Genomic DNA, 23197 nt, shown 5'->3' on the forward strand with positions numbered 1-23197 from the left:
TGCGGAATGTAAACCTACATAGTGAAATGCCTGATGTCTTGTCCAGGGTTTTGGAAAACCACATGTGAGTGAGCTACACAACTTGTCCGATTACACAACGCTCTACCCAACACTCTGCTCTGCCAAATTCCAAGATTTCCTCCCTGCCTGCGAGACTTTGCAGACAGATTTTGAATTCTCCTCCAAAACCACAATGCTCGAGTGTCACGCAAACCTTTTTTCTTAACTCCAACCCCATGCCAACTCCTGGAAAAAGCCACACTGGCAAGAATAAAGTTTAACTGGCAGGCAAAAAAATCCTATGAATCTTTAACTGGTGTTGAGCTTATTTCACAGAGCTGACGAAAGAGGAACTCTGTCTGGATTTCCAGCAGTCGCACAATAACTCCCTCTTGGCAGACGGACACAAGCTGCACTTTTTACTGGACACATTAACTTCAGCTTTAACTTGTTTATTAGAGTTGGGATTAAGGAACTGAGCACTGATCTTGGGCGAGGATTAGGAAAGGATTACGCGGCAGTGTCATACTGAGACACCTGTCTTGGTGGCTTAACATGTGTGCCACGTTGGGCTTGAATGTAGTTAACTAAATTGAGCTTTGAGTCTTTTACACCACACTTGGTTTAAATTACACCATTTTGAGGTTGAATATGAATGTCAGGGCTTCAGGACAGTTGGATGACACCACACAAGCAGTATGAAGGCATGTTGTGTTTTTTTTCTATTGTTTTATTACATTTGAAAGATTTATCACCATTTACTTTGAATATATTGGATTTGGCTGCAACACTGTTTACCCCTGAGACTCTTTAAGTGGGCTGTGGACTCGAACACTTCACCCACCCCCCCATCGGCATAGTGGTGCGTAGATAGTGAGTGAATAAATATTTTTTGGGTGAACTATCGCTTTAACCTGACTCTGATAACCACTGAAATGGGCAAATGACTATTATTCCAGTACAAATGTACTTAATATTAAATTGCTAAAATTGCAGAAATGGCAGTTAATGTCACCCTCAATTATCTGCTTAATCTTAATCTCTCAAATAACCTCAGCGTTTTCCTGGAAATAACCATTTCATTCAGTACAAATTCAAGATAAGCTAGAGAGTGAACAATTGGTGCACGTTGTCCCTAAATGCTAAGCAAGCACATGCATTAGTTATTAATTTAGAGGAGAGCAGTTGGGCTAAACATGTAAAATGTGACATGTTTCTACAAACACTGAAGCTTGTATGAAAAATTCAGTTTCTGATAACAAATTAATGAGTAATGAATATTAACTGCATCTTAAATTGAGCAATTTCTTCCAATGGAAATTAATCTGGAAATAACGAATAAACCCCACATTATTAACTGAACTAACTAAAATAAAAAAATAATAAAAGTCTAATTTGTAATGAGTGCAAAACTACATAATTTTGAAAAGGAATAATTCATGAAATAATTTGTCAATAAGATTGTTTGTCTGGTAGAATATGTTCACTGTATTCCCCATGACATCTGAAAACAAGCTTGTTAGTCATGCAGTACGAATACTGAGTGCTGAAAAACTCAATTATCATGTGACCTTGTTGTGTGTGATACAGATAATACTGTCTGTAAAATCGTCTAAAAGGTAGAAAGTCAATACTCATTCTTAACAATGGACCTTCCCCTGACAACTATCACTTTCATACACAAACCTCACGTCCAACATGGATTATGAATGCGTGTTGTGGTCATTGCTTAGCCGTTGATACGAGGCCGCTGTTCCAGGTCACGGAGAATGTCGTCTGCAACCGCAGTTCAATATGCATCACTGCTAGACCATAGAATTACATGTTTTATTTCTGGTGCTTTTTCTGTATTACTCCCTGTAACAAAATAAACACCATGAGCAGTTTCGCCACATGCTTCCTTGATTTTGTGCACACACTCAGCTCGTCTTTGTTGATTCTGCTCTTTTGTAAAACACTGGATTTGAAATCTGTTACACTGATATTCATGCCTGAGAGAATTCAGCGATTACCCTTTCACACCGAAGCTGAGACCTTTAGTTAACCCTGGCTGGGAGTAATGAAGGGACCGGAAATCAGGTTCAGGAAACACATACCGGGACAGTCAAAATATTCTCAAATGGAAAAAAGTCTGGTAATCATAAGTTATAGCCACAACGATGCACTGAGACTTGTTTGGCAATTAACATGTCAACCTGAATCTAAATGTAATCACGTATGAAGAGTTGAAAAGACAATTATTTGAATAAACTGGAACTGGTTGATTATTTAATGATTGAACAGCAGAGATAAAGTCTGGGAAATCCAACACAATTGTCAATATCAGAAGAAAGAAAGCACTGGTCTTAAAAAGAGAAAATGTAATTCTTCCTGACACAGAGGTCCATTATTAAATAAAAGGGAACCCTTCCAGAAGTGCTATTAGTTGGCTAAGTTCAGTGTTCCTACTTCAATATGTAATTCTTTTTGACTCCAGGGGGCAAAGCCTGTTAATATCTTTGGTGAGTTACTGAGGTCGGGGGCCAGCGGAGATTACACTTCTAGCTGGCTATGGTCAGTGCTTCTTTCAAGAACCACTGACAACCAGTGAAGAAACGTTAGGGGGAAAGAAAGACAAGGGCTGTTAATCTCTGCTGTGTTGTTTAAGCCTCATAATGAATTTAAGAAGCATGAGCCTTTAAATTATAACCAGTCAAGACAATTGAGACTCTAGTTATCATTATAAAATCCCAATCACATCACTGGGTGGCTTTGAAAGTGAGTTGTGTTATTCAGGGCAAAAATAAGTAACATGTTTATTAGCCTTAAGCTAAAACTGAAAACAAATGCACAAGTCTACTAATTTGATTACAAAAAAAATTCAAATCCACCAAGGGACATAAAATGACTTTAATCCCTTTCAAGTGGTGAAAGCCCACTCGCTTGTTTTCAAACACTGCACAAATCGCCTAATTCCTGAACTGAAACCACTCTCATTCTCTTTGAAGGCCAGAATAATCACAGAAACTAGAAGAGAAAACTGAAACAGGAACACCTGAATCTATTGTCGACCACCAGCTGGGGAAGGCACTGCGTTTCTAAGCAACTCCTCTCGGTTTTAGCTGCTAATTGTGCTTTCAGGAAAGCATAACCACACATACATAATACAGGGGGGAAACCAAAGCTGTGATGAAGTCGCTCACCCATGACCTACAATCTGTTAACGAGGAAGCCAGGATCTCACCCTGAACAGTTACTGTCTGACAAAGAAGTAGTTTGCCATATGACTCCTTAAAATTTCAGGTCTACACTATGCATATAAATGACAAACTGTGTGAGATAAAATCAAGTTAGCCATAATGTAAAACACACTTGTGTTTTATCTTAACAGGGTTTCTGTAGGTTTCAGCAAGTTAAATTTAAGACCATAATAAAAGAAATTTAAGACGGATATAACAGAATATCAGAGTCCCAGAGTATCATTCCACATAATTGATGATAATGTGAAATAGCCAAGTAGAGAATAACCATCCATACATTATTTTATCTCACAAACTACAGGTAGAGGCAAAATCTTTTCGTCCGCTACGCACGGCTGATTATATTGCGATCATTTCAGGCCAGGGTGTTTCAGTCATCAGTTTGGCTATTGGTTTTGTTTGTAGTTTTTTTTTTTTTTTTTTTTACAGCGTGCTAATATCTCTGCATTAGTAAGAAAGAAAACAACACATAAGCTGTTTTCAGACATGACCTGCGGGTTAAGTCCAGAGAATTGGGTCCTCAGCATTATTCAGGCGAGGGAAGGTGCAGCCGGGTGCAGCAGACAGAGACAGGAAGGAACATATCAATTCAGCTGCAGAGATCAGGTGATTTTCTTTACAGCACACAGACACCGGTGTCAGCTCTTATCACCACAAACACCACAAACAAAAGGCGCGATGGAAGTAGCATTTATTCAACCTACATAATCATATTTAAATACACAACATTTTAACATGTTTAAGACTTTTTGAGGCCTAAAATTCAGATGATTCAATTATAGACTTTTTTTTTTAGACTTTTAAAAAACCTACAGAAACTCTGTTTAAAAGTCTACAAAACTCAACCAGTCTCCAAGAAATACTGATTAGTGTACGCCCCGTTTTGCCACTACAGCTCATTTTTTATGATACAACACAACCTTCAGGAATAGAAATACAACAGTGAAAGATAAACATAAAAACCTTCTGTAAGAGCAAGAGCTTCATACACTGCACAGAGCGAACTTTCACTTCACAACCCATCGCAACTGCTGTGAATTACAGCCCAAGTGTTACCAAGACAAGTGCCGCTTTCACATTTGCTGTAAATTTCAGTGGTAATCAAATGTAATATCTTTTTTATAGTGACACATTATAGCTGTGTGCCGCAAATCAGAGCTACTCTTCTACCAACGCCCTTGACTGTACCGAAGCAAAAAAGGTGCACAAAGCTTTTTTCAAAGAGAAACATGTTCCAAGAGCATGAGAGGCTTTACCTGTGGAGACATCTGCACTCCCTGATGAAAGGAAAACAAACATTAGTCAAGAGACGACTCCTACAGCTACCAGCCACATGATGGGAAGTAAAAGTGATATAAAAAGACAGAAGGCACATGGGACTGCAGGCTAGAGGACTCAGCCAAGATAAGTGGAGCTTACCAATTTGTTCACTTATGAAGCAGTGGCCTAATTTCCTTACTAAAGCACAGTCCCACAGAGGAAAAATGCCTCTCTTTTTACTACTACTACCGAAGTGCAAGAGTAAAACGTTACCAATATTGATGTAAAACCAGTAGTTTTACATATTCTCTGACGGTCTTACTGCATGTATGTCTTGTGCTGCCCGAAAGGTGGATGCAGCTATATTTTAGGAATAAACTTGGTGAGTAAAATGCACGAAAATGCATGAAGAAATATTAAAATAAAACCTTTTTAATTTAAAATGTATTTAGCCAATGAAACCATCCAACTTAGTAAATCCTTTTCATGTCCAATAAAACAGGTGACAGCAAGTAAACACCTCAGTACGTCGTGGAGTCAAGGTCCAGGTCTTCTTCCTCTCAACTATTTCCTCAAGACAATCTCAGCTTGTGTGCTTTGGCTAAAGAGCAGATGTGGATTGGAAATATGTTATATTTCAAGAGCTTTCCCTTGTACCTGCTTAGCTCAGATTGGAGTTTGGCAGGTAAACTGGGTGCCAGGTTGTCTGACTGGGTTTACACAGCAGGTGGTTTGGAACACTTTCTCTTGTATTGGGTCAGGCTTGACCTCGTCAACCTAATTCCTTCCTTTCCTCTCACTAGACCAGCCGGCTGGCTTGAGTCTGAGCCTGGTATTGTTTGCCCGACGACAGGCTGGGGGTTGGGTGTGATGAGGTCTAAAAGGTCTTCATGCGGAAGCAGGAAAACTTGAACAACTCTTCATGTTTACTGCTGAGAAATCATGTTGAATGCCTAAATGTCCAACAACCTGCGCAAAATGGTATCTGCACTCTATTAACAAGAATAAACCTTATCTTTTTGACCAGTTGTATTATAATGTATACTCACAAAATAACATCAGAAAAGCAAACATCATCATGCTAACCCCTAACCCCTGCAGTATTAGATTCTGGCAGGTATTACTAACACCAGGGACATTTTATAAAAATTGTTATGCCCAGAAAGACAAAATGCCAAATAATAATGTAAAAAGACTGTTGTAATTTCCTACAGGACAATGTGACATCTTCCAATGTCTCGTTTTGACCAACCAACAGTCCGAAGCATCAAATAATCACATTCATCATATCCTTTTCGAACCAAACATCAAACTTCCCCAAAATATCTGGCTTACAATGATGCTAGAAGGAAAACCAGGATATACTCTCACTTTCTTGAAAAGGAACAGATGATATCGCTGAAGTTAACTGCAGTGCAACACTGAATACTGGTGCAACTATTTATTGTAAGATAGCGAAGATGTCAGAAGCTAACCTTCTCATTAGCTGAGACAGATTTGAACTTAATCCTGTCTAGATGCTGCTAGCTTCAATTGGTGATTCACTTCCCTCTTCCCCTGCCTCCCATTTCTCATCCTCCCACTCTGACCATAGGTCAGTTGACAACAACAGTATCTATTACAACAATAAGCCACATTCTTGTCAAGGTCACCCATTGCGTCCGACAGGCAGAGAAGCTGTGCTGGGAGCAGAAATCCAGATAAGCTAAGCTGAGCCTACGAGGATTTCTCTCTTGCAAGCCCTCTCCATACTCATAAATCTTATCTCACAGCTAAGGGAAACCTGACAACAGACAGAGAGGTTGTCATCAACAGCTCAGCCACCTAGATTCCCACCCAAATACCAATGATTCACTCTTTGACTTCTTACAAGTCTGAGGTTTTTGACCAAGGCTTTGAGATCAGAGTGGGAAAGGAAGTCTCGCTCCGTGTGTTGGTGTCCTCAAGGTTTAAATTCACCATAATGCTGACAGCTATGACCAAAACTCCAGTTTCAGGTGTCTACCTTTGGGCCCACGGTGCTTCAGCAAAAATAAACACTCCTAGACATACTATCCAGAAAGCCCTATCAGCAAAATAACAAACATTTTATTAGTCCCACATATTACACAAGGAAACAAGTTGTTATTCAGGCTGTGAGATTTCCCCAGAGCTCCTAACCTCAAACTATTTATAGAGCTTCTCTGTTAGTCTGTTATGTTGACACTCCTCTGAGGGTGGTGCCTTATCCAAACATTAGAAAGACAATTCTTAGCCACACACAAATTAACACTTTTTTTTTTTAGAAATCATAAGGATGCCAAATTACTTTCTATTGTTTGGTGTTACTTGGAATGACACAAACAAAAAACAATGAATCTAATTATACTTTGCATAACAATACATATAGACTTGACATGTGGGTGGTGTTAGATTGAGGGTATTACAATGACAGCACTAAATCTGCTACATATACCAAATTCGAATTTTCAACAAAATGTCTAATTCTAAATAATGAAACATTTTTAAAAAGTGAACTATACCTACATTGCAGTCAGCAGCATTAGTAATCCCTTGACTCATTTCCAAAGTCCATTCTAGGCTTGTCAATTCAGAAAAAAGAAATTCAGCATGTGATTAAGGTGCAGCGGGTGAGTGCGTGGTTGCTGAAATATGTCTGTAGATGTGAAGGCATGTGCTGCGCTTTGTTCTGCAGATGGTGCTTGAGCTGTACTCTGCAATGTCCCTCATGCTGCTACTTTCACTCGTGCTTGCTACTCTGATTGACCTCTACTGGTGGCTGTCTCACAGAGCTCCCATTGAACCATGTCTGTCTTAATGGATGATGATGTGCACTATTACTGAGTAGCAGTAGTTCCTGCACTGCAGCCTCAAGCCCCTATAGACTTTTACACCTTAATACACCTTGGGGCAATGAACGCTATGGCTCGCACCGCATGACAGTCGAACACTATTTCTGGCGAGAGGGAAAAATAGTAGAAAAGACAAGTCTCTAAAAGAGCATAGCAGGTTTCACTGAACTGCACAGCATGTCTGTGACTTGTTTTGATAATTATGGTCTGTAAGTGATTTATGTACAATCCAGGGATTTACGCAAGTGGAAAACATGCCAAAACAAGCTAACCTGGAAATAAATTTACTTTAGCAGCTATCAAATCAACCTGAGAGCTGTTTAAAGGTCTAAAAGGACTAAGTGGATTCACGTTGGTATAACGGCAGGAGTAGACTGAGCCCTCAAATGTTCCTCAGTCACTTGGTCAGTCAAAGGACAAGTCACCACTGGAGGTGATACGATTTCAGTCCAAAACCAGAAATGTATCAAAATGATCCATCACTTTGAAATCAGAGGCAGAGAGGACCAAGAAAATACAACCGAACAGGAAAGTCCTGCTGCTGCCCTGAAGTCACCGGTGTGGAAGTGATTTGTGTTCCTCGGGTTATGTCAACAAGGACAATTTGAATGGCACCTGCTGTTGTTTGATGTGAAGAGTGCACACTGCAGTTAAAAGAGCCTCTACACAGCAGAAGGGTAAATCGTGACTTCTTTGTGTCTGTGTCTACAGCTTGTTCCCAGTTGAATAGTGAAATAAGTTTTTACACTTCAAAGGATGTATTTAAATGTGTGCATGTGCCCTTTGTGTGCTAAGTTCCAAACTAAATGGTGATCAAATCAACTAACGAAATTCAAATCAAATTGCAACTCTAGTCAGAACAGTATAGTTCTACCATCACACTGCAGCTGCTGGTAAGGATGCTCAACACAGTTTATATCCAATATTTATATATTTCACATAATTAAAATCACTAACAGGTCAGGCTGTGGGATGCAAGGAGCAGGAGTAAAGTGAAACCCACGATAACACACCAAATCTCCTCACTCTATGCCAGCTGCTTAGCAGAGGTCTGCTGCACTCAGCCATCAGAGTTTGATGACCTTGTTAGTTTGAGTGCCTAATCTGCTAATGCCCTGATAAAAATAAACAGTCAGTGCAGTCATTGTAGTCCCCCCTCCTCCCTGTCTGCAGCTGCCATCCATAAACACAGATGATACCTTCATCTTTATTTATCCTGAGGACTTGGTTTCAAACCGACAATCTTAAGAGCCAGCGAGGTCAGCTTTGTGTATTGTAAGTTTAAGTTAAATGCCATTTAACATCATGTAACTTGTGTATTTTCAAAAAAAGAGTGAACATTTCATGAAAATCTAAAAGCTGTGTCTATGCCTTGCTTTTCTAAATCTTAGTCCGCAGGCACGAATACATTTTTCATGCTATATTTGCCTTTTATTTTAGGATATTTCAAGTACATTTATGCCTAACAATTTGCCTCTGCGGTGTTTAATAATTCATACCCAGTACTACATTTGAGATGAGACTGGAATAAATAATTAACGTCACAGTATATATTAAAAACTCTGTCAGTTACTGAGGGTTCTTACTTGCTTACTTTTGACGTCCATGAAGAGCAATCAAACCACACAACTAACAGCTACACATCAAATACAATGTACAAAAAACTGGCTTTAAAAGATTTGATATTCTTCTCAATGAGTTCAGGATAAAAAGAAAAAATATCATCGCAGAAGTATAGTCTCAAGGTCATACGGCACAAAATGCAAGACTAGATTTTATAAGTAAGTCCCACTATTCAGCAATAACCAAATTGCCAGAAGCTCTAAAGTAATAACCTGAGGTATATTATTTAAAGTAAAACATACCATAATAATTGTGACATATGACTTGAGTGAATGGATTCAACAGCAAAATGTCTCACTCTTCAAGGGATACATAAACCTAATGGATATGATTAAATATAATTTAGTTTTCCAGATGGACAAGGGCCCCACTTACAAAATATAATTGAATGTGCGAGCTCAGCTCATTGCCAAGGACTAAACAACTCCCCAGCCTCCACTACAAAGAGGAGCTCATTTCCATATTAACTTCACCTTCATTGATCCACCGACACATCCTCTCTTCTTGCATCTACACTAACACCCAGAATTCCTTTTGGGGTGCTTGGAAATTCTAGTGTTGGGGAGGAAATTAACGAAGGAAATAAAACCGCTGCATACTTGGTTGGATCTTTGGGTGGTGGCTGAAAAGTCATCTCAGCAAAACAGCAACTGCACAGACCACACATTTTTGGAAGTTTTCCCTGTATGTCAAGTAAAGGGAGAATAATATCCAGACTTAACATGCCAAGCCTTCTACGACCTCATCCCATCTGTGTAACAATGAAGTACTTTAAGACAAAACCCAGCTGAATGAAAGCCTCTTTTCATATTTACATTCCTTAGTGATTTCACAGTTACAACAAGGGGATCTAGACTTGCAGGTGTACTTAACATCTGAAGTAGATGTAGGTAACGCTTAAAGCTGCTATTATCAATATCTCCATCAGACCAAAGTATCAAATGAGAATGTAAAGGGTTCACTTGTAGTGATAAACCTACAGAGAACTATCACCTGAGTCTGCAGCTCCCCACGGCTTCATGTGATTAACAGTGAGTTTCCAGCTCATTGTTAAAACGTCTGTCAGCCAAAACGAAGCAGCTATTTTGATCCAAAAACATTTACAAGCCCCTTGTGTACTACCTATTCAACACCAAACCTCAGATAGACATGGACATCAACATCGTGATGATTTGGCAGATAAAAACAGATACTTCCATTTGGAGTCGGTTGAGACCAAAAACAGAGCTTAAAGACGTTGCTCTTTATCTTCGGGATGTGTAAATAAGCAGCTGTCTGCTTACATGTTCCCCCTGTCAATATAAAAGGTGATGACGCACAGTAATCCTCAACACCTCACTGGAAACACAAACAACAATTCAGTCGAACACATCCAAGAATTTAAAGGTCATGAGATGACACAAATAGAGGGATCCCCTTGTGCTCGTGAAAAAGAGCCACCTTGCTTGATACAAAGATAAACTCTGCTAACATAATAAAGAATCGCTACACTTTCTTGATATTGAACGATATTTGGGGGAAATGAATGTTGCTTTGTACTACTGCAAAAAATTGAGCCACATTCATTTTTGTTAACCAAACGACCCAACCTCTTCTTTTGTCGCATCGGCAACAAGCAAGTCAACCTCCGGTGCCTTCGAAAGTAATTAGAGTTTAACACACACCAGATATTCTCCATCCTTTCTCTGTTTACATGCGTTTCTTGCTTGTTTCTTGCGTTGACATATCATTTTGCATGTATTTTGGAAAATAAAATGCGATTTCATTATCAATGTGACCGTTGACCCCAGGAGTTGTGTAATAACCACCTGGATTATTTAACATTGTCTTTTTTTGCACAGTTATTTTTACCCAATAATTTCCAGCAGTACTACCGAATTGGAGAGAAACAGACAGAGGACCGTTTCTCTGAGTACAGCAGATAATGTAAAGCTTCTGTATTCAAGGACACTGATGCAGCCTCCCATGAGCGGATCAGCATTCATAAAGGAACTCCACTGTGGCAGGGGTGACTTTGATGCATGTGGTACTCTTGTTTAAGGAGAGGAAACAGCATGAGAAAATCAAACCTTCATACACTGGAGACTAAAATGTCATTGGCACACAACCAATTTGTGAGGGGAGGCATAAGCAGAGGACGACCTATATTTATAACTTATGGCATTTAAAGCTTTTAATGTAGTAAATCATGCAAAATCAAATCATTTATAAGACACAGATCATAACTCTGCACTATTAAGAAAATTTGATTTGCTGGACAAAGACGAGTAAAAAAAAGTAGTTGCAGAAAATCTGCCAGGTACAAGCGGTTGGCTCCAATCTTTCTTTACATTTTAGACCATTAACAGCTTGTATATTTTCACATATACTCGACACTGGAAAGGGGAATGCTATCAAGCTCACCTCCATCTATCATAACTCCTGTTTGGTCTTCAATAATGCCCAAACTCAACATGCACTTTGAAGTTAATGTTTGGCTGAGTCATCTGCGGCATAGAGCTGGTTTATAACGCTATCATAACTCTTTATATATTGTTATTTTAATACTCTTGCCCTTCATGGGCCAAGTCAGGCCCTGACCAAAGAGCCACTGACAGCTGCATAAATCTAAAATGTCGTGTAAACAGTGACCCATCCTTGATGACAAAGTCAAATCGTTCCATGTCATCGTATGAAAGGATTTGGCAGCGAGCAAAGCGAAACTTTAGCTAAAGCAGGGGAACAGTACAGTCCAGCACTGTTTCTACACTTAATACATTGATTATTTATTAATATATTTCTCTTAAAGAGCAGTAGATTGGGGTGAGGATTTAAGGGATTGAGTGGTAATCAAGCGTTAAGTTGTTGGACTGAGGCCCAGGTCAGTGAGCCACATGATGCTTTACCACTCTTTCCCCCAACATGTTTAACATGAAGAGCTTCAGTGTAATTATCTCATGAGAACCAACCGATGCTTTGCTGAATTAGTAAATGCAAGTGAAATACCGCCGAACAAAAAGAATAAGTCCTCAATGAACCACTTATATTTCCCCCCTAACAATAATGAATTATGGCTAATGTTTCATTTTTAATACTCTATTGACATCTTAATTTATGGTAATCTATAATTATTTTTAAACCGACTGGAACATAATGTCTCTCCAAAACAGTCAACTGTAATAATATTCTTAGAGGACATTAATTAAAAAGTCAGTTTTAAGATTATAACAATGATGAATGTTCTTTGTTCTAAAAATTCCCATTTGCACCATATGAAAAACAGAACAGCCACTACCTGCTTCATAGGAAGAGACTATTCATTTCTCCATGTAGAGAGGAGCCTGCTGAGCAACAAATTGTTTGCTCTTGTGCTGCTGTCTGCATGTCAATCTTTGGGGAAAATATTCATTAACAACTACTGAGCATCAGTGACCTTCAGTAGGGCTGGACAACATCTCCAAAGATTATATCAAGATTCAAAATGTCCATATCAGTCAATATTGACAATTATCAAGATAAATGTCACATTATTATTTCTTTTAAGGTTAGACTGTGATTTGCTTCCGTCGTTTTAAACTCGATTACACTTGATTAACAGTAAATAATTTTACAAATCTGTAAAATAATCAGTGTTTACCTCCTCACTGTGCTTACACAATCCACGAGCAATTCGATATATCCTTCGATATTTTCCCATTGACAAAACATTTTATGCAACATTTTTATTATTTCATTACCCAGCACTGCTCTCAAAAATATTCTTAATAGAACATTATATCAGCAGTTATGGTACTGAATGAAATGAGATGAAATGCAAACCAACTGTTCCAAATTCAGATGAATATTGTGCACAGCCCAGGCATCCATCGAATCATGAATGTTTGACATTGGTCCCAAAGGACAGACGTGTTCTCCCTTTAATTTCTATCAGTGGTATAATCCCCTTTTGAAACCCTTTTTAGGGTGAATTAGAAAGGCCCTGCATTCAAAGAGATGAGTGGAGAGAAGGGGGCAGGAATAATCACAAGGGCCTAGCTGTCTGTGTGGATTAGAATAGGAAAGAAAATCCTTTCATCTCAGATCTGTACTTCCAAGCTTGGAAGCATGCATGCACACTCACATGCACACTCACATGCACACTCGCAACGGAGCAAATCTCAAATGTATACTTGTCATAAAAGAAAGCATCAGACCTTTGTGTTGTTATGTTCTTTTTAAAATACAAGGGGTAGTTATTTATGTTTAAATAGATGATATTCAATTATGCTCCAAATGGGCATGATAGACACAGGATTAGAGAGAGGAGCTTGTGTAAAAGCTTTGCTCTCCAGGCTGACCTCTCAGTTTGGCTCTTAGGCAAGACAGAGTGCAGAGGAAGGCTCACACATGATCTAACTTGCTTCTCCAATTTCTCGTGCTGAAGTGTGGACTGCTGCTCTATTTTTGGCAGACAGTCTTTTGACATCCAGCAAAATAAAATGAGAGGGATAAGCCCAGAGAGCCTCCTCAGCCAGAAAGCAAGAAAATAACACCCCCCAAACAACACCATCTGACAGATAAGAAAATGGATTAGCCATTATGTGTGTTTGCTCAGTTGTCTACCTCTGAGAGGGTTTAACTGCGTGTAAAATGACAAGCCTAGTTGTGTGTAACGGCAGCTGACACTAAAAAGACTGATTGTAAAAACGTAAATATCTTGTATACCGAGAGGACAAACATTCCTCTTGCATTTGGCTTCATGTCATCAAATCCATAAGAAAATCATCCTTTGAAAACTGTTTTCATCATTAACTAATGAATGCAACACATAAAAACAACAGCATTCTCTCCAACATGGACACTTCATCTAAACTAGAGTAACTCAAGTCCAGCATCTCAAAAAAAGACACTCCAGATTCTGAAACCGTCAAACAAGCCCCATAAACATGTATATACTTGTTTTCCCAAAATAATGTACAACCAAGTAATCTTCAGGCCAATTATAGATAATAACAGTGGGAGCTGATGCACAGAGCTGAGTTAAGAATCTGACGAGTCTACAGAGCAAGTCTGAGCACACTCTTTCTCTATACTCCCATCTAGACAACATATAAATGCTCTTAGCTTAAACCAATGTTTTGTGAGACAGCATCACATTTCACAATCAAACTGAAGAAAAATCTCTAATTTCATGCATATTAGCTCAATAAAAGATGCAGTTTGTTGCAGAAAAGATGAACTGCTTTGGTTCAGATTGGATCTTGCTCTTTATTTCCAACTCAGACTAAAGTTTTTGAGATCTCACTTTAACAACTTCAGAACTGGTATCTTCATTTAGATCAGCAACGATCACTTGAATCAATCCTTCAATATAAAATTAAGTGCGTTCTCAAATGTAAATGTAAATTTAGCAGGTTTGGATTTTGCACTGTTGGTCAGTCAAAGGAACATTGTAAATGGCGTATACTGTGTTTTATTAACCAACCAATGAAGTGATTAAATAATGAAACAACTGGCAGATAATCAATGATGAAATAATTGTTGGTTGCAGCCACAATTTGTTTAAAGCAATATCTCAAAAATAAAGGACACGAGGGACCATAATGTGAGAGATCGTCGGGAAAGAAGCCAAAGCCATCTACCTCAAAGAAGTTCTCGCTACTGTCCGTTTGTTTGTTTGTTTGTCAGCAGGATAAAGAAAAAACTAATCGTGTCACTTGGAAGGAAAGCATCCATTCAATTTTGATACAAATTCGATTTTTTTCTCCGTTTCTTTAACATTGCGAGATTAGGTGTTTTTTTTTTTTACAAATTTCTCAGGGAATAATTAATGGACATAGAAATCTGGTAGATTTTTAGGAGTGTGTACAATTTGGTGAGCTTCATTGGATTTAAGGGGAAGGGCCTTGGCTGAGTGACTTTCTAGTATGTTTTTATTTTGTTGCTCTTAAATTACAGCAGATAAAGCTTGAGACTGCTCCGGTCGTGGGTACTGGTGGAGTTTAGTTGACCATAGATGTGAGTTGCATGGTGTCGCATAATAGTATCATATTTTTTAACTGTAAGATTTCTACCATCTCACCTCAGATTGGTGGTAAATGAAGGTATAATAGAAGATTTTAAACAGTATTCACTCAACTCAATGATTTTTTTTTTAAACGAGCAAAGGTGCAATGAGGTTAAGTTTTCCAGAGCAGAAACATTCATTTGATTCCCTGAATTTGTTGCGTTTAACAAACTGGCTGCAACAATCCCCTTAGAAGAGTATTAGGGGGGAGGGCTTGAAACGTAATCCTCTCGATAATCACACTTGCTCAAACACTGCTTTGCTGTTAACTTCCTCTTTGTTAAACTGAAAAACATTTCTCAAGCGGCTAAGCTCTTGGACTTCAAATGTTTCTCCTCGAGCGTTTCATGGTCAAAACCTGTATCAATATAAGTTCACCAGCAAATGTCCAAATTTGAAGGGTCGAACCGCCGCAAGCAAAGACCTGCGGGGGAGGAAATTCTATTCACATGGTCAAAACAATAGAGACTGTGCAGAGACAAGCCTTCAGAAACAAGTGAGAAATCCCTAAACGCAGTCTGCAAACTCTTTTACAACCATAGCAAGGCAGTACAAACTTTGAGCCACCTCTTCTCTCGCTGGTAGAAAATTCCATCTGAAGAGGGGGGGCACGTCTGCTCCTCCCCACTGTGTGGGTTTTGTTCTGCTAATCAGACCACATGCCTCAAGGATTCAGGAATCCAAGAGCTCTCAGCCAGTTCCCCTCATTCCACATACAGCCGCAGCAGCCTGTGACAAACTATTCAGTGTGTTGGGGGGGTTAAAGACTCTATCCATTCATAACACTGTTCAACCCTCCCCTCCCTCCTCACCCAATCTCAGGCAGTTCTCTAGCCACCCCCCTCTACCCTCTTACCCCTCGTATGCCCTCGTTCTCCCCTCTCACCACAGCAGAGCCCTTCTTTATCTGTCTGCAAACTGCGCAGTGGGTCTGAATAGGCTCATGGTTTATTATTAGACCCTGGTCCAACCGCACACCCACCACAGTTTTAAACAGAGAAAACAGAACTAGGCCCACGTTGAGTGCATGCCACGAAAGTCCTGATATTTGTTTCTCTCTTTTCCTGCTTGTGTTTTTTTCCCCTTCCAATTTTGGTTTGTTTCCTCTGTGTTCTGCCTTCCCCTCGCTCGCTTGCTACTCACGCATTGAGAGGCGAAATGAGGCACGCTGGAAATTTGCAGGCTGACAATGGAAGACAGCTGCTCTTGCTGCATAAGTCTTTCATGAGCTGAATTAGTTGTACAAGCCTTTGCTCCCTTCCCCCCACAAATGCCTCCCTCATAGTAAGCTGATCCAGACACTGCACAACACACCTTGTGGAAAGCTTAGGCGAGAGACTGGGGGAGGAAAAGACAAAGCATGACGGAGGCTTTGTCTGACAGATCTGTGATTGTTATTTTTAATGGTAGCCTTGTAGAAAACCTTAACAAATAGCTTTTATTCAACTTGTCTGTTTGATTATGATTTTTTGTTTTAAAACATAACGTGAAATCTAGTTTTGATAAAAATTATACTGATATTAAAATTGACTATTATCAAGTTGCATTGTGCTGTGGGTTTTATACACCTTCCGTTCTGAAGCTCATCTTTTGGATTCGTTGTAACGAGAACGATTGAAAAAGGGTTTCTTGTGTCTGTATTAAATGTCAATGTTCTGTTGTTTGAGCCTTTCAAATGTGATGATTCCCTTTGAAAGGTACACACGTAAAACCTCAGAAGACATTATCTCGTTCTGAGGAGTTACAGAAAACGTATTTACCGTCTTCAGACAGGCGAATGATCTGCCATCTGGAAATAATGCACGTCAGTGCCTGGTCAATATGAAAAACCTTAAGTAAGTAATAAATCAATGATCTGCTATCTTTTTGGGAAATATACTGAGCCTCACGATGCCTCCATGATTCAGAGAAATGGGACATAAAACAACCTAAACGTCCACTTTGGTCGATGTGCCTACAAGCAGAGTTTATGACTGAGGAGCATGAAATAACCACCCCCCCAAAAAAAAATCCTGAGGTGCCTCTCAACAATGATTTTCCTCTGTAACAAGACTATAAAGTTAGTGGGCCGAGGCATTCTTCTTCCAATTCAATTTCTGAAGCTGCGGTCTGCTCTATGGGCTGAGGACTCTGGTGTTATGGTGGTTTCTGCTATGACAATTCTGACATGAATCTTTAAGGTTAATTACTCCCCACATTAATCTGAAAATCGTTTTTTAAGTGTAGATGCAGGAAATACTGGACTGTGCTACACAGCAGCTACTGCGTGCTTATTACTGTGTTATTTGCACTGGCATGTCAGTGAGGGATAGGGCACTGTAAACCTTGAAAATGTGTGGTATGCACGGCATGCGTGTCAGTCTACTGAAAAATGCAGTAACCCTGGGACATGGGACCTTCACATTTCATGAACACATAAATAAAAATCCAACTAATTTTAATATAACTACATCTTATATCGTTTTTATCAGAAGGTTAATCGTCAACTACCTTGATTTGACTTTTCTATTCTTTTTCTATTGTCGTGCTTTATTTTGCCTACAAGCTCAAAACCTCTCACATCACTGTGGAGGCAGTGGCTGATGGCAGACATGGAAAACAATTAGTGTCAAATGTTTTCCTCCTGTAGTAGTGAGGGACTCCCTGAGGCTGAGTGCTTCAAATGAGTAGAGGTAACAATGCATAGATCACAACAGGGATAAACCAGGGATTGTGGATAACAAAGCCTATAGTGATCTCTGAACACAAATATGGTTATTTTATGTGACTTTGCATACACTTTACATATAGTGTTGAATTTGTTTTATGTTCTTTCCTCATATGGAGTTCAACCATGTTGGTAAGATGCAAAATCATATCCATATAAAATACCTCCCTTTATGTGATATATATATGATCAAAAAGAACTACTTTGTAAATTGCATCATACCACCACATGGCAAATCAAACATGTTTATAGCTCCTGGAAGGCAAGCGTGGCACGGCATGGTCTGTTACACATATGAGAATTAAAAATATTTTGAGAGAAAAAAAAAAAAATAGAGCTAGAGAAAGAAGCTCAAATCCTGGCTCCTGTCAAAACCTTCATTTTCCAACTAACTAACACACAAGTCTTTTAACGGTCAATCAGTAAACTTTTATCAACTAAAAGAAATAGAGATGTTTTATTCTGCTGCATATTCTGTTAATAAAGCAACACCTCAGCTTATCTCTGAAGAATTAGCATGGACAGGTTAGCTAACAGCCTCACTTTGTAGTGAGCTTCTTGATGCAATTTGCTCCTCTTCTTAAAATAAGTCAGTCTCTCTTCTATTCCAGAGCCTTTAAAAGCTGGCACTACTTAAAAGGAATGAGCTGTAACACAATAGCAACAGTCAGTCAGGCACAGGCAAAGGCGAGGAGAAAGAACTCAAGCTTGCTCTCATGAGATCCCTGCTCTCCCCGAGCTGGACATCAGCAGCGATGCAGAGCGGTGGCTGTGCTCTTTCATTCAAGTGCAGCCTTTTCTTTCTCTCCCTCTCTCTCTCCCCCTTTTCAAAGTAACATTGCCAATGTAATTTTCCATGAGAGCTGCTCCATTTATCAAGGCCAGTGGCACACTGAGGCAGCTGATGAATGCCTTACTCCTCTAGATTTGTATAATGAGAGGTGGGAGAGTGAGACACACTCAGAGGTGGTTAGCACTTGTACCAAGGAAGTACAGATGATTTATTCAGCATCTGAGAGCCAATTCTTTGGGGAGCTTTAACTTAGGACACCGACAATGTAGCCACGCTATTACACCTCTACCATGGAGAACAAGACTGCAACTGAGACACATACTGATTAATGCCTGGATTACACTTAGACAAGGGACAGCTAGTGCTTTTAAATGAACAAGTTACAACGAGGCTGTCATTCAAAAACAACGCTATTCTTGTTGTATTCTTTCATTTAACTATTTAAAAGATACTGATTAAGAATCGTGTTCCATAATACTGGATATAATTTTCTCACATTCTGGAAAAACAGAAAGAAATTAAAGAGCAGTTTACATTTTTGTACATTCACAGTTTTTACAAGTAATTGGAGTAAATGGAGTAGAACTGCAACATTTAGTCAATCTACAGCAAATGAATCAGTAAATATGCCAAACATTTCCAGTTTATAACGTCTCAATTGTGCAAATTTAAATCTTCTGGCCATGTATTACAATCAACTGGCTTAAAAACTGGCTCATTCATCAATATTGAAAATAATCACTACTTGCAGCCTTACACTAAAACCAAGCTACTGTGGCTAATGACTATTGAGGGAATGGGATTCTTTTGCCACATCTGTGATTAAACAGTCATGTAAAATGCTCAATGGGGGTTGGTGTTAATGTGAGAATTTCTGTCACAGAGGCAACACGGTTTCAGCACGTGAAACACAAAATTGTGTGCAAGACACTGCAATTATAATGCAAGCTGTTAGTGTTAGCGCTGTTCTCCGAGTCTTGCATAGTGGTCAAAGTTGGAACTGCAGATTGTGCAAAACTATTTTGTGTGCTGATTATTAATTATTTAATCTGTGATATTAAAAAAAAAACTTGGCTGAAAATCTTGATCTGAAACCTTCAAATGTCTTGTTCCGTTTCACAAAATACTGAGAGGCTGAAATTTTAGCTGAAAAGGAAAAATTATTAGAATAGAATAAACCTGTTTCAATGCTGTTGTAATTTTAAAGTGTATGACTGGTTATTGTCTTATTTTATACACACACAATCATATATATATATGTACAGAAACACAGGCACACACACACTCATATATATAAACATATCGTTGTTATGCAGTTTGAACAGATCCATTAACTGTTAAACTGTTCTTCAAGTCAAAATTGTTGTGTGATGCAAAATAATCACGTCCTTTTTCCTCCATCAAAGATACATTTCACAGGTTAGTTGCTTGAAAGCAGCTGTGACCTCTCTCTCCTTTATTCACGGCTGTCAACCGATTCACGTGGATCTCCCTCAAAAGCCTTTTCATTCTAAATACATAGCGATTACAAAGACTTTCATGAAATTTCCTTTCACAGCAGTCGCTCCGAGGAGACTCTACAGCCAGTGTTCATGACTGGGTGTCCTGGATTTAAGGAACCAAGCAGGCTTCCTCACAGCCCATCCCCCATGCCACTTTCAGAGCAGCAGGAAAACCGACGAAGGCGTTCTTTGCACCAGCTCCCTCCCCCACATACTGCTCCACCAGGCATTACTGGGGCTTGTGGGATTAAGAATGGAACACGATGACAGACAAAAACAGTCCTCAGCACCTCCCTGCTCGGCTGTCTTTTATACTGTGAGAGCATGAAAAGGCTGCTATGAGGCATACAATAGACACAGCGATAGATCAACTCTGAGTGAACAAGATAAGTGTGGGTGAACAGCTACACGGATCTTTATATTGTTCTTGTGCAACAATGTCAGTGTTGAAATTGTGAGAAGAAAAAAAAAAAAGTGGAACGCCATGTGACATTTACTTAACTTCACAGGCATAATGTGATGTATAAGACTGACATTATCTATTATCTTCTAGTCTGACTCTTTGCTGGATCATGCACAGCACATTAACACCCATGGCTAATTACAACAGATGTTGGCTGGTAGTAGTTTCACCATAGATGAGCGTAAGATTTTTTTTTTTTTTTTTTTTTTTTTTTTTTTTTTTTTTTTTTTTAAATATGAAGGCACTTCTGGAACAATTTTACAACAAAACAGATGAAAGAGGAAAAAAACACCACTGAGTGGGTTATTTCCTGAAGACGGACTGGGCAACACATTCGTCAAGGGTGCCCTTTTTCACTGAGCAGTAATAAAAGAGAAAACAACAGCAAATATTTGTATGCATCACATGTGAGGCAGCTTCGGGGAAAGAAGAACATCTCTAAGCCTGTTGGGAGAGACTACCACAATGCACAACTTCAAGAACCCTGCGATGTTTACTTCTGTTCACACAACAATATTTAAAAGTGATGAGACGTATTGGTTTAAAGAGACCTTTCACACAGAAATGCAAATCCAGAGCTGCTGGCCTCTGTAAGGACTGATAACTGAGGTGAGTTTTTCTGTCTTGAATATATGAGCTCAGGGCACAACTGAAATTAAACAGCAATCAGGAGAAAACCTGCAAAACACCTGCAGGCTGGCTGGCAAAGCTTCATTTAGATTTTACAAGCAGAACAATAATGTCTCTATTTCTAAGAGACCAATTGGCAAAACAATTTACTTTTTTGATGCAATGTATTTAACGCTGCAAATGACTTAAGAAAATATTGACAACAAACAAACATTGAGGTTGTGTTGCAACATAAGTCGCCCAATTCACAGCTGCACAATAAAGCCTGATAATACTACAAAGACAAAAATAATACAAGACTAATCTCTGGGAAAAACAAATTAAACAATCCCATACAGCATGAAAATAGAGTAAAAAGAAAAGCTTACCTTTTCGTTTTTCACCTTCTTTAACATCTTGCATTCACTATTACCATTTTCCACCTCCTCCGGTTCAGTTTTTGCGGTCAATGCTGGTACTATCCCAACTTGTTCAAGTGCAATATTCCCCATTTGATTGGCTTCAGCCAAGTCTGTTGATTGTGTGTTCTCAAAGGACGTATTACGACTATTCCCCAAAGCAACTTGGGCTTGAGACACAACATCCTTCTCTGCAGCAGCTATTGCTACGACTGGTGCTCCATCTGTTTTGTCCTTCTTACTTTTCCCACCAGCCCCTTCTTTATCTTTTTTACCACTCAGAACACCTCGGGAGGCTTTGCCCCCTTTTTCCATGTTCCTCCCAGAGGTGGAATTACCGCCAGCAGCTCCTGCATTCGCTGCTGTAACTGTCGGCTCCCCCTGAGTCCGTCCTGCAGTTTCTTTTTTACCCCCGTCTCCAGCTGAAGCTTTGTTACTATTGTCTTTAGAGTTCTTACTGCGCTTGTATTTGGATTTGCTTTCCTTGCCTTGAGAGCCAGACACTGGACTAACAAACCTGATGTTGTCAGGCAACGCTGCCACTGCACTGGGTGGTGCCGCCATTCCGTCCTTGGTACCAGACATCTCAAGTTTGTCTTTCTCTAAGTCAGCGTCAAGGTCAATAATCAGATTTCCAACACCTATATCCCACTCATCCCCGCTGTCGTAAGTGTCCACCGCATTAGAGTCCACACCTTTCCCGCCTGCAGTGCCACCACTTAGGGACATTTTAGTGCCAACGGCCCAGGATTTCCTCAGTGAGGTCCGACACCCTCTCAGACGGTTGGGACTCCGGGGCAAGGGTTAGAGAATCCTCACGGTCTGCTCGTTGCTGTCCCATTTAAACACATATTCCCTAGAGAGACATAAGAGAAAATTGTTAGAGAAGTCTAATAATTCTGACACAGAAACAAAACAGTTTTGCCACAACAGAATTTTTACATTTCATTAGGTAGAAGACATAAGAAGATCGTTCATGAGCCAGTAATTCTCAAATGATCACTGTGCAAACCACTATGGTAATACCCATTGGTGTGACAGCCCTGCTCTGAAGCCCTCTCTTCATAATCACTTCCCACAGTCGTCATGGCAACCATGGGAAATGTAGCCTAAATCCTGCTTTGACAGCCAAGGTGGCCCCACTGCTCTGAATGACTGACTCGCTTTGCACAAGGCACCACTGATAGTGTCACTGCTGATAAATAAGGAAATAAGGAGTCGCTGGTCTTACACACCCCCACATGGTTTATGGAGCCGTGTCTTTTCAACTCTAGAGCACAGCAGTAATCTTGCATTAACAGAGGATCTTAAAAGCATTGAATGAACCAGTTTATGTCTCAGGAGAAAAGCCTTGTTGGATTTGTTTACACAATATAGGCCAAAGGTTATCATGTTTTATATCTTTGTGCAAATAAATACAGCATTCCTGGTCAAGTCTGAGCTGCACTGAATTTTATACATCCTTCAGATAAACATGGATATAAAGCAATCTTATCTGAACCTCAATAAATTAAAGCTACTAACTTCAATTTCAGGATTCAGGTCGATCTTTGTTTCTCAGATTAACGACCATTTAGAAGCCTGAATGTGATTTTTGTTTTATGTGAATAGTGTCAAATCTGTCTTTGTAAGAAATACAAGTGATTGTTTGTAATGAGTGGCAGGAAAATCTGAGCATCAATGCAGTGTCTCGATTGAACCGCTT

At 39.4% G+C, this 23197-nt stretch overlaps 1 protein-coding gene across 1 annotated transcript in view; it reads right to left on the reverse strand.

Moving 5' to 3' along the window:
• znf609b (zinc finger protein 609b) overlaps positions 1 to 23197 on the reverse strand; it is a 65667-nt gene that overhangs the window by 24726 nt on the left and 17744 nt on the right. The window contains exon 2 of the mRNA XM_020099477.2: positions 21463 to 22348. Coding sequence (XP_019955036.2) covers positions 21463 to 22221 — 759 coding nt within the window. The 5' untranslated portion in view covers positions 22222 to 22348. The remainder of the gene's footprint in view (positions 1 to 21462; positions 22349 to 23197) is intronic.

The sequence above is a fragment of the Paralichthys olivaceus genome, chromosome 1, assembly GCF_024713975.1.
Source record: "Paralichthys olivaceus isolate ysfri-2021 chromosome 1, ASM2471397v2, whole genome shotgun sequence".
Lineage (NCBI taxonomy): Eukaryota > Metazoa > Chordata > Actinopteri > Pleuronectiformes > Paralichthyidae > Paralichthys > Paralichthys olivaceus.